Here is a 17429-nt window from a genome sequence, read left to right as displayed (position 1 = left end):
GTCCCCCTCTTCCCCCTCCCCTTCTTCCCCTTTTCATTTGTCTAGGGGAAAAGAAAAAAGCTCCTCCAGTGTTGTTTCCTGCAAAGACCATTCTTAAGAGCTCGTTGGACAGCGCAGGACTCTTGAAGTGATAGCTAATTGGTGAAAGAAAGGCCTTGATTGTCTTGAGGGAGCTGGAAAGTGCTGCGTGTGCTGCTGAAAGGGACTAGGAAGAAGGTGCCTGGTTTCGCTGAGCAGCTGCTGCTGGAGATGTTTGGAGATTACATCAGCATTGGAAAAGAGGGGCCAAAAAAAAAAAAGTCCAACTTCACAGAGATCGAGTTTATGGAGGTTTTTTTTCCCCCTTCCAAAGGTCTTCTGACAATACTGTCATTGTCAATATAAGAGTTGTTAATTCTTTATGAATAGCACATGGGGCCTCTTGACTAAATAGTACATTACATGTCCCAAATCTGTCAGCTGGACTCTTCTCTCACATGCTAGTGAGATCACTTTGATTGGAATGTTAGAGGAATTGCTGGGCTGGCCGTGCAGAACTGAATACTGCATTATATAATTAGATCTCCCAGAGGTTTTTTTTTTTTTGCATTACCTCATTATTCTAGCTTAAATATGGAATCAGTCCTTTTGATGGTTTTACTGGTTGTAATTATATTAATACGATTCATTTTGTGGTCCTGTCTTAGTGCTTATATAGATTATAAACTGTCCCAAAGGTTTCCTGACACAAAAAAAGAGGACTGAGAGACTTCAAAAGGCTCATTCAGGTTTGAATTGACAATGGGGAGAGCTGGGTAAGGTAAATGGAGCTACAGCAGCTTTTACCTTGGGATCTGATGAGAGAGAAATGACCTGTTGAGACTGCAGCTGAGTGAAGATCCTTCAGAAAGCCTCATGCTGACAACTGATTGAATCAAATGACTTCCTGTCCAACTTGGGCATGAATTTGCTGTTGGGAACAGACTTGTGGACTTCTGCCAATTAAATGATGTGGATAATCTGGAAGGAACCCTCCTGCTGGGCAGTCCAAGAGTGCTCAATGTCCACATGCCATGCTGTGGGCTGGCAGGAGTGGATTTTTACCTGGCTGGTTTATTTGTTACCAAATTCCTCATGGCTCTTCCCAGCCAGTCAGATCTAAAACTGAATGAATGATTTTAGCTGACCATAACCTGCCAAATATTCACATTTCTTAGCAAGTGATGTATATGAGTACCAGTACAAGGTGGATACCACTGGAATAATCTCTTCCATGGAAGACAGATTTGTGTCTCAGGGATTGTCTGATGGACCCTGGCTGTGCTTCAGCACCAACAACGGGTGGGGTGGCACCACAAGTGTGTTTTGATACCAAAGCCCTGCAAGTGACCTTCATGTCTAGCCTGAAACAAGCACCCTACTAGGACACTGGAAGATTTGACTACTTGCCCAAGGACAAAGTGACTTGGGATTTCTTGGTTAATTTACCTGGCAAAAGGAAATAATTTTTTTTCAAATGTACTGTCTTCTTTAAAATAGGTGTTGTATTAAGTCAAACAACCTAAATCTTACTGCAACTCAGTGTAATACTGTCTTTTAAGAACTGAATTTTTCTACAGTAAAGATAGGAAAATTGTATCACCTTGCCCAAGAAATGCACTATCCTTGGCCTAGTCACTCTTCAAAAAAAGTTTTTTTAAAAATCCTTTTTTTTGTTTCATCATTTTCTATCTCATGTGAAAGAGAAGGTTACCACTTCATATACTTATTTTTATATCTCTTGGTAGCTCACATAATGATATCAGAGTCCAGCTAGGTAAAAGCCTACATTATTCCCATACAGTTTCTGGCCCATTCATGACTCACACACTCCTACTCCTACAGGCTTGTCATTAGTAACTGCTCATCAGCCCTTGTAATGTTGTCTTTTAGAGCCTCCTAAAAGTCAGACATGAGAGCTGGTATGTGCTTAGCCAGGGAAGCAGGGTAAATGTCAGGTCAATTGATTTCAGCATCAGATTTTATTTATGGTGGATGACCAATCTACAAAACAGCCTGTAATGCTTGAAGGTGCATGTCATGGGCTTGAAATCCTGCCAGACAGCAATAAATTATATGCAGATGTAACTAACTCCTTGTCTGTTTCTCTGATTCTTAATTTTAATGATAGTTCTGTCCTTTTTTTGTTTTCCCAACCCCAGCAAACCACAAAAGGAAAGTGAAATGTTGTCCACTTGATGTGCAGACATACCTTTTATAACGAGTAACTGGAAAAATAGTGACAGTGATCCATTTTTCTTCTTTCAGTTAATCATCACTATTCTGAGCTGTTTTGTGCAAAACAAAGCTTGTGGAAAAAATGATAGTGCCTTTAAGAAATAAATCTTCTAATTCTTTATTTCAGTCCTATTGAAATTGCATTTGACAGTGTACTGTTTGTATTAATTGTTTAAAAGTGTGGATGTAATGAGAAGACATACAGGTGAAGTTGTGGTTTACTGCCTTTAACGTTTGGGGATATTGGAACTGACACCAGTGCGGAATTCACAACTTTCATTTTTTTATCCCTGCAGGGCAGCATTTCAAGTTTTCCCTGCAAATCAGAGCTTGTAGTCTTGTTATGGACCATACCCTCTGGACTGGATCCCTTGGTATTTATGTACCTAAAACATTTGATTTGGACCTTTTTTTAGTCACATGAGTTGCACTCTGATTATAAGAGTGGTCTGGCCAAATAATATTTGGCATAATATTGCTCTGTGTCCAACAATGGTAAAACTGGCTGCAAAACCAAGCAGTTTGTTAGAACATCCATGTTTTGAGACACATTTAATTAATTTAGTAATCATAAAAATTTTGACTGAAGAGTTAATTTAGATCTTGTTGTCTACTAAACTCCTTATGCATTCAAAGCGGTTTTAACAGCAACTTGTTTAATTTCTCATTGCATTCATGTTGTTGTTATCTGATCCTGCAGGACGTGGGAAGCCATCCTGTTTATCCTGCAATACAAAATTAGGACTATCACACTTTCAGGAGTGCAAAATATAAAGGAGATTGAGATCTTCCTCTTTGCCTCCATAGGTATTTTCCCTCTCTTTTCATGGAGATAAGAAAAATCTAAGCCCCTTAAGTGTGGTATGATGTGAAAGTATCCACTGGTATTTCCTGGTATTTCCTATGGAGCAGTGTGCTGACATTTAGATATTTAAAATATATTTATATCCTCTTGATTTTTTTTTTCATTTAAGGATGTATTTAAAATTAAACAAGTGCTTAATGTCAGTTTTGAGCTGTGGACAGAGTTCATGAAGATTAGCCCCCTTTCAAGACATGAAGTGGAGCCCCCTTTCAAGACATGAAACAAAGGTGTGTGTAAAGAAAGAGAAAAAAAAAAGTGAAATACTGTGATATTAATATCCTTGCTAATGTAAAATCATTTGTATTTTTTATATATTGATTAAAATCTCCTGTATATAAATATATTTGGTATTAATTTATATAATTTACATGCTAAGCAGTGGCCGAAATTACCATGTAACCTACTGAGAAGAAACCCCACTCTTTGCCTTAAGACATTATTGTAAAGAACCTCTAAGATGGGGGAGATATCTATATCTATATCTAATCTATATCTGTCTATATCTATATCTAGATGTATATGAATATCTAGATTAAATAGATCCTATTTATACATCTAAACCAAAAGAAAAACTGTATGACATTTGGATGCAGAGCTGGTCTGTGTTAGGACTGTGCTAATTTATGGTGACCTTTTTTGTAGTACCAATGGTACCAATAAAACCAGATTTACTCCCAAAACAAATAGCCATTTTCAAGTTCTACAACTGACACTTCTCTTTTTTTGTTGGTTTTTTTTTTTTTTTTTTTTTTTTTTTTTTTTTTTTTGTTTTTTTCTTTTTGACCAGGGATAAAACATCTTCTGTGCTGTAAAAACTCAATTGCTTAGAAATATCCCAATCACCTGCAAATGCAATTCCCATCCCAAATCATGTAACGTGCAAAAAGCTGGCATTTTACGGACTCCATTATGGTATGGAGAACTAATTACAACAACTCACAATCATCTGAACATATAATTATTTATTGATTAAAATAATGCCACGATTTCACTTTGTACTGGTACCCACTTAAACAATTCCTGTCAAACCATGTAAACCGGAGCGCTGAACAACTCCCTTAAACGGATCTGGCAATGCAACAGGTGGCCTAATTACTTTAGGTAGGTCCAGTACAGCCAAATTCGGGGAGGAGAAGCTGAAGACACAAGTAGGCTATGACTGACTCTTGCAGAGGGAATCTGGACAGCTGGGGGCCCAGTCCCCAGCTGTTTGCCATGAACTGCCTCCCCATGAACTGGCGCTCGGGGGAAATCTCACAACACGCGTTCCTGTTCTGTGTCACAGCCCTGGAGAGTGGGGAAGTGTTGAGAGTGTCACGCTGTCAGGATTCACGTAGGCACCAAATTGTTGGGCAATTAAATGGCAGAAGTGCTTGGTTGGTTATCAGGGACAGGGAGTTACTCCGGAAATGCGGTTGGATTGTGCTTGATTGTCACCAAAGCGGGTGACCTGATAGGGTGGCCCTTTCACTGCGGGCAGGGCTTATAACAGCATCTACTGCTGAGGCTGCCAGGAACTTCCAGCCCTTAAGGCCTATTTTCAGCTGTTCACAACTTTGTTAAAGTAGCTTTTCAAAGTAAATTTTTCCATGTTTCATTTGGTGTCTGCCTCCGTCTGAATTCTCTTCAGAAGGTTCCAGCCAGAACAGTTTAATGTCTTCCAAGAACAAGACTAGAAAAAAATACATTGTTTTTCCCATGCTACAAAAATGTTGGATTTTTTTTTTTTTCTGAAAAGATGTAATTGTCCCACTCTGTGAGATAATTTTTACTCAGCCCTGTCAGGGATATGTAACTTTTGTTCACATCAAGAAAATCACGTAGCTACCTACCACAGATTCAAGGGGTACAAGATCAGATATGATGTGAGGAAATGAGGATAAGGAAACTTGCAGGGAAATAAAAGAAATTATGGTGAGGTTTTAGCTAAAGAGGATAAGTGGGCCATGCATAGTTAATGAAAGGCAAGCTGGACTGTGCCACGTAGGAGAGAGAACTGGCTCCAGAAGTGAGAGAGAGTGGAGACACTGATGAAATTAGGATGGTTTGGGCTATCAGCAGACAGGACAAAATGGAGTTGGAAATATATGACCTACAACATTCTACGATTCTGTGACTCAGGAGGCTAAGACTTATTTAGCAAACTGCTTTGAACTTGGAATAAAGAGTCCAGGGAACTGTCAAAGGGATAAGAACTGGATAAAACATTTGCTGTATCACTATCCCTTTAGAATATTGGTATAAATCTTGGAACCTAAGTAACATCCTTTTTTTTGGCTGTCAGCAAATTTCTGGTTTTGCTGGTGGAGCATTGCAGGCTGAGCATTTACTGGGCTGTATTAACCAGATGTGACAAAGTTAATACATTAAGAAAGTAATAGAATCAAGGATTTATATGCAATTTTTGCTCTGTTCACTGAGTATCATGACAGCTTCTTTTGCTCATTTGTTGCACAGGACAAGGTGCTCTGGTACTGAAGCTTGCAGGAGCAATGCTTTAAACATCCCAGAAACTGAGTGATAGTCTATGAAATGCAGAGCTCCAGGAAGACTCAAGTTTTGAGTGCAGTGATGAGGAAATTAATTCTTTGTCAGTCATGGAGTTGTAAGTGAAAACACGTAGAGGTACTTATTCCTTGCTTTGTGGCTGTCTACCTGAAGATCCTGGGCCTATTTTGCTTATTTGCTAAATTTGCTATTTGCCTTTGCCAATCACCATAAACTCCAGATTGTCAGTTTAACAAATAAATTAGTACCAGTTTAACAAACTAACAAGTACACTGAAAAATCAAATTCTAAGAATCTGAAGTAAGATGTGTAAAATAACTAGACTCAAAAGGGCAAATTCTTCTATAGTTTGTTTTTTTATTGCAAAATGAGATAATGCGGGTATATGAAAAAGTGTTAATCAACATCTGCAAAACAGACACATTATGGAGGAAAATTAGGAGAAAATTAATAATTCCTACAATGCAGACAAAGTGCTGGTAATGAAGAAAACATGACAATTTATAAAGCAACCACTGTCCATCCTGTCCAGCAAATGTGGCAGGAACATCTGGGAAAAATAATCTGCTAGGCAAATGAGTATAACAAAATGGAGGAAAAGTACCTTTACCTGCCCATATGAATGAGAAGAAACCAATAGTTCCTTCTCTCTAAGGTGCTGATGAGTGCCCAGATATGTGTAATTAGTGTCCAGGCCCTTTTCACAGTTGACTATCCCACAGATGTGGAGCTTCCAGCTCTGAGATGTGAGTGCTCTGGGTGTATGAAGAAATTTAAAAAAAAAAAAAAATTAGAATGAAAACATTCACAGCATTTAGCTATGTGTGGGAGACTTTTAATTTTGCATGTTGACCTTAGGTCCCAGACTGCATATCAGTGGTACATGTCTAATTTTTTTTTTTTTTTTGAAAGGCCCAGGTGAGTTTGAAACCTGGATCCTGTATTTAAAGGAATACTTGAACATACATCTATAGCACGTGAGTTTAGACCCATTTCCTGAGTGCCTCCCCTTTGAGAATTGGCAGCCTTAAAACTCTTCTTCCAAGTTTCTAACTGATACTTATGTGATGCAGAGTCCCTGCTCCCCTTTGAGAATTGGCAGCCTTAAAACTCTTCTTCCAAGTTTCTAACTGATTATGAGATGGAGAGTCCCTATTTTGCTCTTTCAAGAATACCTTTTTCTTTGCCATAGGTTTTTATAAAACTCCATATAATTGGTGCTCTTTTCTGGGAATTATTACCAAATCATAAAATACAGAATTACTTTTTTCTCCTCCCTAGTCATTGTATGAAGAAAAATTCATGGAAGAAGGCTTCATCAAGGGCTATAAAGTGCAGGAAATCCTTGTGCTACAGAGTGCTGAGAGCTGAAAAGAATATTAAAGAAGCATCACTAAATGCTTGTCCTATTCTTAGTCTCTTTGAAGACATCCCCTGTCATTACGATGGGAAAAGGTGCAGAGTTAGCTGATTCTGCAGGGTTCTTCTCTACTGGTCCAGGACACAGTATTTCTCTTTGCATTTGAAAAATAAGAATCTGTCCGTGATGGTACTTAGAAGAGATCACTGGGACAGATGTTTTGAGAGGGTTGGAAGAACTGGCTTCAACTGTGTGTGTCCTGGACAAAGCAGTGCCGTACAGAAAGGGTGGAGAGGAGGATGGCAGGGAGAACTGGGAGCTGCCTGCAGACACGTGACTTCCACACTGTCTGTGCTGATCCCAGAGCAGGTACTTCCAGGAGCATCCCTGGTGGTGAGATATCTGGTTTTGTGTCTTGCTCCCTTGTCTCTTTCCTTAGATGTGCTTTCCTTGGCGGGCACCTCGGACTGAACGCAGCGACTTCCAGTTTTTCATTCCCTGCAAAATGTCTCCCACCACGTATACATTTAAAAGGGCACAAGATCCAGCCAGCTAATTTGTTCCTAGGCAGTTAAACTACTTCACGTGAGCTCCAGACCCTGGCCCTTAACATACTATTTAAAGAATGTGTGAGCAGTGCTGTGTATGGGGACGGATCTGTATCTGTCTTAGAGCGATAATCTAATTGGAGGTAGTCCTTTGTGTAGCCCTGTTAACATTTTAGACTATTCTGGGAAACCCCATTGCCCAAATACTATGGAATGTAGTTAGGAAAAACAGTGTTTTCTCAAATATTTCAGATGTGGAATATTTATTTTGTAGCCAGAGAAACTTGTCACCAAGCAACTGACCTTGAGTAGGATCTACTGCCAACTTGAAAAAAAAAAGGAAAAAAACCCTGCTTGCCTCTCCTCAGGCTGCATGTGAGAATTACAATACAAGGAGGAGAAATTTATTACAAAATATCCATCTGACAGGATTCATCATTAGTGGTCTCAGATCAGTCAGGTCTTTTCCCTTCACCTGCCCCTGAGTCATATAATTGACAGAAGCCACTGGTGCAGGAAACCAGTGATTTCAAATCCATCCCATTTTGAAGACTGTGTTTTCAAAGCCCTGCATATTGGGGTTTGATTGTGCATTCTTTGCTGGTCCAAAATCAGACAAGGACACAGCTCAGAATTCTGCTGAGATTATTTTATTAACTGAATATATTTGCTTGAGCAGGCTTCCAGAGGCTCAGGTATTATTTGTTTTTAGAGTTCAGGTACCCAAGCTATTTTTTAGGAGGAGCTAAAGGTGCTCAGCCTGCACAGCTCCCGGGAATTAATTGGAAAGTTCAAGCTATCTAAAATATATTTCCATCACGCAAGAGTGATTGTGCTTCAGTAAGACAGGAAAAGATTTACTTGATGTGAAGATAAAGATGCTTACCAATTTTCTGGTGTGCTTGGGGGAAATTAGTCTCCCCCAAATTCTACTAATGATATTTTTTTCCAGCTAAGAGTATGTGTAACTTCTGTGCTGATTAGTTTGAGATTTTTATTAACATAGTTGTATTTTGGGAAAAAATTTGAGGTTTCAGGCTGGATTCCAAAAATGTAGAGTTAATCAGAGTGTTGTTCTCTACCGTAAATCCAGATAAGTTTACCTTTGGTGCAAAATAATGCATGATTATTAGTGATTAATTCAGTTTCTGTCATCTGCATGTTACAGTAATAGTATTAACAATAAAATAAACTCTACTGATATACATACTGAAATGTGTAACCATTTTGATATAATTATATGTAGAAATGGATATGTTCTGAGCAATCTGTGTCTCTATCAGTGTCTCTAGGTCAAGATTGTAAAGACATGTTTGGGAAGTAAAAGAAATTTTTTTCCTCATAAATGTTAACATTTTTTCAGCAGAACTGGGGTCATTGTTCTTTCCAAGTTCTCCCTCAGCCCATTACCTGGGAATTTTGTCTCCCAGAAATTCCTCACTGGCTAGGATCAATACTGCTTGTGTTGTGTGTAAGGGAGAAACCTTTCCTGGATGTATTTGTTTCACTTTCTTCAGATCACCCTGATTTAATTTATAGGAGAGCTGGAAATCCTGACAGTTCTTACTCAACTCACAGCTCATTGCAATCCATAGGAGAGCAAAATTACTAAAATATGTGGTCTCCTCAGTTGTCAGTTACTTCTCAATATTTACTTCCACCAGTGAAAAGCATAATTTTTTTGTTTGTTTGTTGGCTTTGTTTTGTTTTGTAGTACAGGGGATATAATTTCACAGATTTAGTCAGGTGTTGACATGCCTATGGTTTGTACTAAGTATCAGAATTTCAGCTTAGCCATTTAGCACCTTGACCTCAACAGAGTGGATGCCACTTTGCACTTGATATCTGTTAATTAATGAACTTGGTTTCTCCTTTTGCATAGAATTTAAAGTTAAATGAATGCTAAAGAACACAAAATCAATTTTTTTGATGACACAGGATTTCCTGCAAACATTTTTTTTTAATCACTAAGAACGGCAGAAATCTTAAAAATAATCTTCAGATTTTGCCTGCTTAAAGATACACTGTAGAAATACTGTTCTGTCATCTTGTTGGCATCACAGAATAGTGTGAGGAGGGAGCAGAGGCAATAGGATCTGGTTTTGCTGTCCAGTCATAAACAAGGGTAACAGCTGATGAAAGTACGACCCAGTCCAGTGCTTTGCCCAAGTCCATGGTCAGAAACACAGTTGCACGTTTGTTTTATTTTAACAGATAATTTTGAATAGCAGATAGGACAGGTTTTTTGTAAGACTGGGAGCTGCACGTTCCCTCTTTTGATCCCAACAGCTACTGCAAACAGTGCCAGCTGAAGCTTTCCCAGCTCCAACACAGGCACGGTGGCCGTGGTCCTTTGTGCATTATTTTGTTTGCAAACCCTGTGTACTTTGTGCTCTCACTACGTGCAGTGGCTGCACAGAAGGTCCTCATTACTCATCCTGGCCGGGGCTCCTGGCTGTGCTGTCGGAGGTTTTGCTCTGGATTTGCACCACACAGAAGTCACTCTGGGAGGGAGGCAACCCTCTGCTGCTCTCTTCCCGTGCTCCACGGGCTGCAAAGCCATAAGCGTGGTCGAAACATCCCAACAATGCCTGAAACCTGTGCCAGCTCTGGGCCCCTGACAGCTGATGGGAAGCAGAGCAGCCCTGAAGATGCTCTGCTCTCCCCTGGGGTGTGACCTGGAGGGGCCTGGCAGTGTGTACCTGCCCTGCCTCCACTCTGGGATATTTTTGGGTGGTTTGAATGCTGCTCAAAGCCTGGCTCAGTGGGTGTGTGCTGCCTGTGGCAAGGCTCATGTTGTCTGAGTGCTTTCTGAGTGCTGGATGCACTTTGCCTGTGACTGGGGCTGCAGTGGATGTATGTATAAGCCACAGCTGGTAAACAGAAAAAATAGAAGTGAGCCAATTAGCAGAAATGTCTTTTCATGCTTCTCATGATTTGCAGTTAAATTTTATTTATTTGCAGTAAAATGCCTTGATGCACCTAATGCAAAACCAATATATACTGCTGAAATGCTGCTTCTGCTTTTTCCAGGATCAGAAAGCACTGGAGTATTTTTTATTTTTCACAAAAGATAGTGTTTGAGGGTGGTGCTAGGTCATTGCCAGATACTTTTATTTACTTTTTTTGTCTCATTTTTACTTTTTCTGTCTTTCTTGAAAAAATGTGCTGTGCATCCTTTGGTCACCTGTGGAATATTCAGAGCTAAGGCTCCACTTTCCCAAGGTTTCCTGAAGTTTCTCATTCAGCCTGCAGTGCCTGTATTGGGTTATGCCAGGAATGTGGAAAGCTATATGGGAAAATCTGTCAGGCTGTGAAAGGGTCTCAGGCTTTGAAATTTTATGGAGCATGCTGGCTAATGCACATTCCATATTTCAGGGTGTCTGGTTCCCCTTGCTCCGGGTAAGGATGTGACGTGGAATATATGGGCATGTTTTGTTACAAGCATTGCTGAGCTGATAAACAAGGCCACGGAGCTGGGGAAGTACCAGAGAGGAAATCCCATGAGGGAATAAATTACAGTGACACCTACTAGTGCTGGTACAGCTAAAGGTCAGTCCCCATTTACAAAACATGACCTGTAATACAGCAAGGAACACTGGTCTAACTCCTGTTCCACCACAGCTTTCCAGTAAAATCCCCGTTTAGGAGTGGGACCCACATTTTTTCCTATAAACAAATATTTGAGAGACTCATCTACAGCTTAGAACTTTAGCTGCTGTAAATCACAATCATGCTCACAAGAGGGTTTCTTTTCAGATATTTCAGCAGGACCTAAATTTGCAAATTACCAAGTGTAGTAAATGGGACTTGGATCAAGTGCCCTGAGCTGTGCGTGTGTCAAGTACAGTGTATATTTCCTGTGCTTTGTAAAATAAAATAAAAAGAAAATTCTTTACCCTTTGCACACATAGTTTCAAGAGTTTAAATCTGTGGATTGTACTGAAGTGACTTTTCCTTGAATTTTAACTTCAAAATGCCTTGTAAGGTTACCTGTGAACCCTGGTATGATAACTTAAAAATAAGACAAAAAAGCCAAAATCTTGGGATATGGAAGGAGTTTCCAAATTAAAAAGCTGCAGTGAAAAACATTTAAACACTCTATTACTTTCCCCTCTCTGCTGAATGTAGTCGCCAAGCAAATCAACCCTCCTGACTACCTCTTAAAAAAGGTGGGATGTTAAGGAAAAATCTGTTGGTGTGTGGTTGACAGACTGAATTTTCTCTGTGCATGGGCTTAGAGAAAGTGAGGCACAAATTCCAAAACTGCAGGAGTTTGGCTACACAGCCACATCCAATACTGGTTCTATAAAAAAAAGAGTCTAGGTTTAGAGGTGTGACACGCAGTCAAAGCCAGTCCCCCAAGTGGTGTATCTGAAGCCATTTGAGTATTTTATACTTCAAATCAAAGATGGCAAATCTGGCTTAAAAGGCAGCAGACGCCCCATTCACATCCAAGTGGTCCTGTAGGTTCAGGGAGAGACTCTAGGTAAAAAATACTCCTCCTTACATGCACACACACCAAAAAAAGAAAAAAAAAATCCGTTTGTCTGCTGGATGGAATTCTGTGGCCTGGTTTATGCAAATCAGACCACAATGTTGTAATTTGACTGTAGAATGACTTGATACATTTTTTTGAGTAGTTCTGTCTTCTTTGTCCAGCAGCTCCCTATTTCAAATAGCAGTATTTGTTTAGAAGCTACTGTGGCTTTATTCACAAAAAAAAAAAAAAAAGTGCTAGTCTGGGCAGCCACTGCTTGCTTGGGAAGACCATCCTTTAGAAAACATGGCCTGGGTTAAATTTGATGAGGGTCATGAATCTGTGCTGCATCTGGATGATTGTTGGCCAGACTGAATCCCTACCCACACCTAAGCTTGTGCATGTGGATCCATGGATGCACTAAGGGTGATGGGTTATGGACATCTTCCCCTAATATTTGTATTGTTTTGTCAGGCTTATGTCCAGACCTTAGCAATATTCAGAACTCATGTTTTTTTGTTTAAAATAAGAAGCAAATGCATTGTGAAACTGATGTATTTGCAAATAATTTTGTCACCAGGCAATTAAAATATCATGTGCTATAAACATCTCTAAGACGTTTTGGATGGGAAAGTTGCCAGTATCACAAGTCACATTGCTTTCAAATGTAAAATGAATGTACAGTTCTCTGAACAGTCTGGAAAGAAAAGTCATTTTCCAGCTCTTAAAATCCTTTTATAGCTTTTTGCAGTGCTCTGAAGTCAAATTATGATGATTTTAAAGACAGAGCTGTTAAGTGCCAATGATTTGTCAGTACTGGCACACTTAAATTCATAACATGGTTGGGCCCATGCTTAATATCTTAATTGTGCATATGAAATTCCTTTAAAGTGAAGCTGGCCAGAAAATGCATGCTTCTTATATTAAAAAAATAATAATTCACGTTTTTATATTAGAAAAAAACCCCTTCAAATAGCTTACACCTTTTTATTTCAGTGTTGCTGTTTCTGCTTAAGAAATATGATTGTTTAGACTAGGAGTTTAAAGAGGAGTCTGTAAGGGTTGACTCTTCTGCCATGATTAGGAACCAGACTATTTTCCTGGACTTTGAAAATTGCATTTCTCGTGGCTTGATCAAATTGACTTCAATTTATAAAATGTGAAAAAGCATCTCTTGAAATTTTTAGCTTTAATATAATATGCTGTGAACCTGATGGCTTAGAAATATAGTTGGAGTTCTGAATGTGATGTTGTTAACCAAGTTCATTAAGCGAAATGTCATGAGCTAATTAATTGTAATCTTCATGCAGTCAGGAAGATCTTCAGTGCAATGTACTGGGGGAAAAAAAAAAGTAATAACGCTTCACACCCTGTAATTGCCACCTGAAAAGAAGGAAAAACAGTGTAACAGCCATAATGACCAGTCCCAAAGTAATACAATTTGCTTTAGTCTATTGTTGGTCATTAGGAACAAGAATTCCAATGGGAATACCCCATTAGAGGAGTGCTAACAATTGGAAAAATTTACCTAAACAATTAAGAAGACTGTCCTGAGTAATGGAGTGGATGCTGTAGGTTGGTGCTCTGAAGACACACACTGGACAATGTGCCCATGTCCAGTGTCCTCTGAGGAGTCTGTCTCAGCCCAGGAAAGGGGAATAATTTCTTTCCCTACTTCTTCTTCTCTACTGATGTACGAACAGCAGAGCAGACATTCAGGCTGAGTTTGCAATCCTGACTCAACTTCAGCCACAATCTCAGCTGATGGGGCTGATTTGGGGCAGTAAATGAAGCAGGAAATTGCCTCGGCAGAGGCAGGGGCACAGTGAAAAGATCCAGCAATGGGCATCCCTCCTCCCAGCCCTTGGTCCATACAGCCATGCAGCATAACTGACTTTCAAGGTGAATTTTGAATGTTTTCTCAGTACAATGTATGTATATAAAATGAGAGTATTTTCAGACACGGGAAAGACAGCTCCAAAGTTTTTGACGAGGAGATGCCTTCTGAAGAGATGCCTGCTTGAAAACAAAGACTTTGTCTCCTTTATCTTACCTAACCTCTCATTTTACTCTGCTTTGCCAGTGAGAAAGGAGTGTCACAGTGAGGATGTGCTGTTTAATTTAATTTAATTTAATGCTGCTGCTCCTGGTACTACGTTGCACTTCAGGAATGATGTCAGGAGAAATAATAAAACTGAGAATCATGTAGGAATGGATGCATGCTGGAGGAGATTATTGCATCCTGGTCTGCAGTCTTTTTGGAAAATTCTCTCTCAAGTCTTTGTTGGAAATTATATGTGGAAAAAACCCAAAGGAGCTATTTCTTCTTTTCTGATGCTGGGTAATGTGGTATATAAATATGACCAAAGCATGTGATTTCACTGCAAGTGCTGAAGGAGTAATAGATGGGAATTAGCAAAAGAATAGGAGGAATGAATGGGGATATGCACTGAGAGTTTATTCTCTTTGAAAGATGATCTCTTCCTGAATTACTGAATAGCTAATGGCTCATACAAATGGTTGCAGGTATAATAGATTGCCTCAAGATTGATGGCTGACTGTTGTTGGTCTATGTTTTTAATCCAGGCTTCTGCTGAAATGCAAAGTTCCTAGCTCAAGATCAATTATCCAAGGACATCAAGAAGAAAAAGACAGTCACAGTATTTGTCTGCTTCTCAAACTACCCAAGATGTGAAACTGCTTTTGCTTGCAGTGACATGCCTGGTAATGCAATGTAATACTTTCTTATTACAGCCCTGTGCTTGCAGTAAAAGGTTAAAAAAAAAAAAGTTTCTGAAACACAGCACCTTCCTTGCACTTTTTGATGCTTTTGGTGATGGTGTTGTCTACAAAGATAAATCCTGGGGGCCTAGGAGGTCACAGCAACAAAGCTGAATGTGCCTGAGTCACTCGGGGTGTAGCTGTGCTCTTCATCTGAATTAATTTCATCACGCTGCAGAAAGGCCAGGGTACAGCAGGGGACAAAGGAATTGTACAGTAAGCAGAGATGGGCCTGAGTAGCTGTGAAGGAGGCACTGCCACAGTTTGTCTGAAACATATGCCTGGTCTCCCCTGGCATTAATAACACAGGCTGGGGCAGGGAATGGAGCTGGGTAAGAAGTCCAAACGTTCCAGTGTGGCTCCAGCCCGCAAGCCAGATAATGACCATGAAGCTGTTCTCTCAAGTGTAAGTGGTTCCTTACAACAACACCCGTTAAATTTCCTTTGATTTTCCATTAACTAAATACCAACCTGGAGGTACACGCATAAGGAAGGCTGGGAAAAAGATAGATATAACATTTTATGGGGAATTTTAAAAAATGGGAACTCCAAAAGAATGCATGCTATTATTTCTATCTGCTTTTATGTTCGCATAATTCCTCTAATATACAGAGCATGAAAATTAGATAAATGCTTTGTGCACAATTGTATGCATCAAATTTTGAAAATGTTTGCTCATTTTTCTTCTGTGAAGAAGAAAACATTTCTACTTGGATCAAGTGAGACACAGAAGAAAGTTGATGCTGATAATGTTGCTTAAAATTATAAAATCAGCAATAGATACAAATCAGATTAAATTTCCACACAAAATAAGGACATTAATTTAATGACTTCCTGCCAATGATGAAAGTCAAAAGTAATTGAATCAGAGAAGGGAACTAGATTAATTGAGCACATAAATTCTTAACTTCTGGGCCAGTTTTAATTGAAATACATGACAATGGTGGTTATTAATTTTAAATGAAAGCTTACATCCAAATATCAAGAGCTGTGACTTCCTGTACTTTCTTAGACAGCCAGTTGTGTTCAGAATTCTGTACAAGTGGGGAACTGAGTTTTTAGAGATGAAAGTGAAAGGATTTTAAAAATTTGTGTTACTTATTTGTGGCTACTGAAGAATTCTCTAATACAGCTTATAGTGTTGATGCTTTTTCTGGTTTTCTAGTTCACATTATGCCCAAATAAGCCACCATAATAATCTTCTATGCAACATCTGGCCGTTGGACTTGGAGGTGATGTGCAAAACTTTGGAGGCTATCCCTGCTCTCTTCTTGGAAATAAAAGGAACCACTAAAATAAAACCCACTTCCTCTGCTCTGTCTGCCCCACGGAGGTTCCTTGACTCATGAGTTTGGCCTATGAGACAGGACATCCTGTGTGATTTCAGCAGGTCCATATGGTTCTCCAGAGCTTTTCCCAAGGTGAGCATTAGAGAACATCAAATGCTGCTGCTCGAGAGAGAGAGGAAATCTTGCGTAATGCTTTTGTTCTGCTAACATCTATGTAAAGAGCTGCCTGGGAGTTTTGGAATGGAATCTGTCATCACTGTAATCCTGTTCTGGAAAATTGTGATGGAGACAGCACAGGCAGTGATGCCATTGGTTGTCTGACACAGTCACTGCCCACAGCAAACTCATCTCCTCCCCAAACTTTCCTTTGTCTCTGACTTTTGAGTGCCCAATTGGCAAAGCTTATTGGTGGGGCTTTTTTTTTTTTTTCTTTCACAGCTGTGTTAAAATTCAAAACACAGATATGTGAGAAAAAGGCTAATACAGAGGAGGGTCTGTTCAACATTCTCTGCAGACTTCAGAGGAATTTTTGTGCACTCTGCCTTCAGTGTCATATGGCGGAAATTCTTCTTCGGTTCATACAGCGCAATAAACAAGTCTCCTGTGTATTAGTGTTTTAATACTTCTACTCACAGTCTATGGCAAGTGGTAGAACTACAAGAAAGAAGCAATTTGCTTCGTAAGGGCTCTGGCCTGCCCCTCGTTGTCACAGACACATATTTATTAAGGACCTGTTGCCATGTAGGGCAGTGGTAGTTGTGTGACATCATGCAAAAATGCTATTTATACATCGTGTGCTAGTAATTGTGTTGGACAATCATTATTATCATTCCATGCTAAGAGTTGCTAAAGCTGTACATAAAATCAGGCAGTTGATTTCTCAGTTTTTCTGAGAAATCAGAAAAACTGATATTTCTCAGTTCTCACAGCAGTGCGTGTTCCCTGGCTCCATTCTCCATCCACATTGTTCCCACTTGTCACCCTGCTTTCCATAAGCATGAGAGCTGGTTGGGAATGGAGAAGGGATGTGCTTAAGCTGTGTCCTTGACCTGGGCAACAGGAGGCCTCCCATGCATCCCTCCAAGATACTTATTTGGCTGATGAGTTGGATTTTTTTGCCTTTTGGACTTTATTTTCTGAGTGTTACTGAGTGGTATCACTTTATTTTGTTTTCCAGCCTGATTCTTCTGTTGCTGGCATGATGTGTGTTTGATTAGACCACTGAGTGACAGTAGAGCTGTAAGGGAGAGAAGCAGGAGTGAAAGTGTGACCCATTTGTTCAAAGGGCCTGCCTTTTTTACACTGAAACACATACTAGTAAATGGTCAAACTCTGTTCAGTG

At 39.6% G+C, this 17429-nt stretch overlaps 1 protein-coding gene across 1 annotated transcript; it reads left to right on the top strand.

Moving 5' to 3' along the window:
• Nucleotides 1–580: 580 nt before the first annotated feature.
• Nucleotides 581–1004, top strand: SMIM38 (small integral membrane protein 38). The gene has a single exon (XM_041459204.1). It carries the CDS (start codon nucleotides 613–615, stop codon nucleotides 742–744), a length of 132 nt encoding a protein of 43 aa, XP_041315138.1. The 5' UTR covers nucleotides 581–612; the 3' UTR covers nucleotides 745–1004.
• The last annotated feature ends 16425 nt before the right edge of the window (nucleotides 1005–17429 follow it).

The sequence above is a fragment of the Pyrgilauda ruficollis genome, unplaced genomic scaffold, assembly GCF_017590135.1.
Source record: "Pyrgilauda ruficollis isolate IOZ18807 unplaced genomic scaffold, ASM1759013v1 scaffold132, whole genome shotgun sequence".
Lineage (NCBI taxonomy): Eukaryota > Metazoa > Chordata > Aves > Passeriformes > Passeridae > Pyrgilauda > Pyrgilauda ruficollis.
Note: the sequence above shows the minus strand (reverse complement) of the source record. Positions and strands in the feature narration are given on the sequence as shown.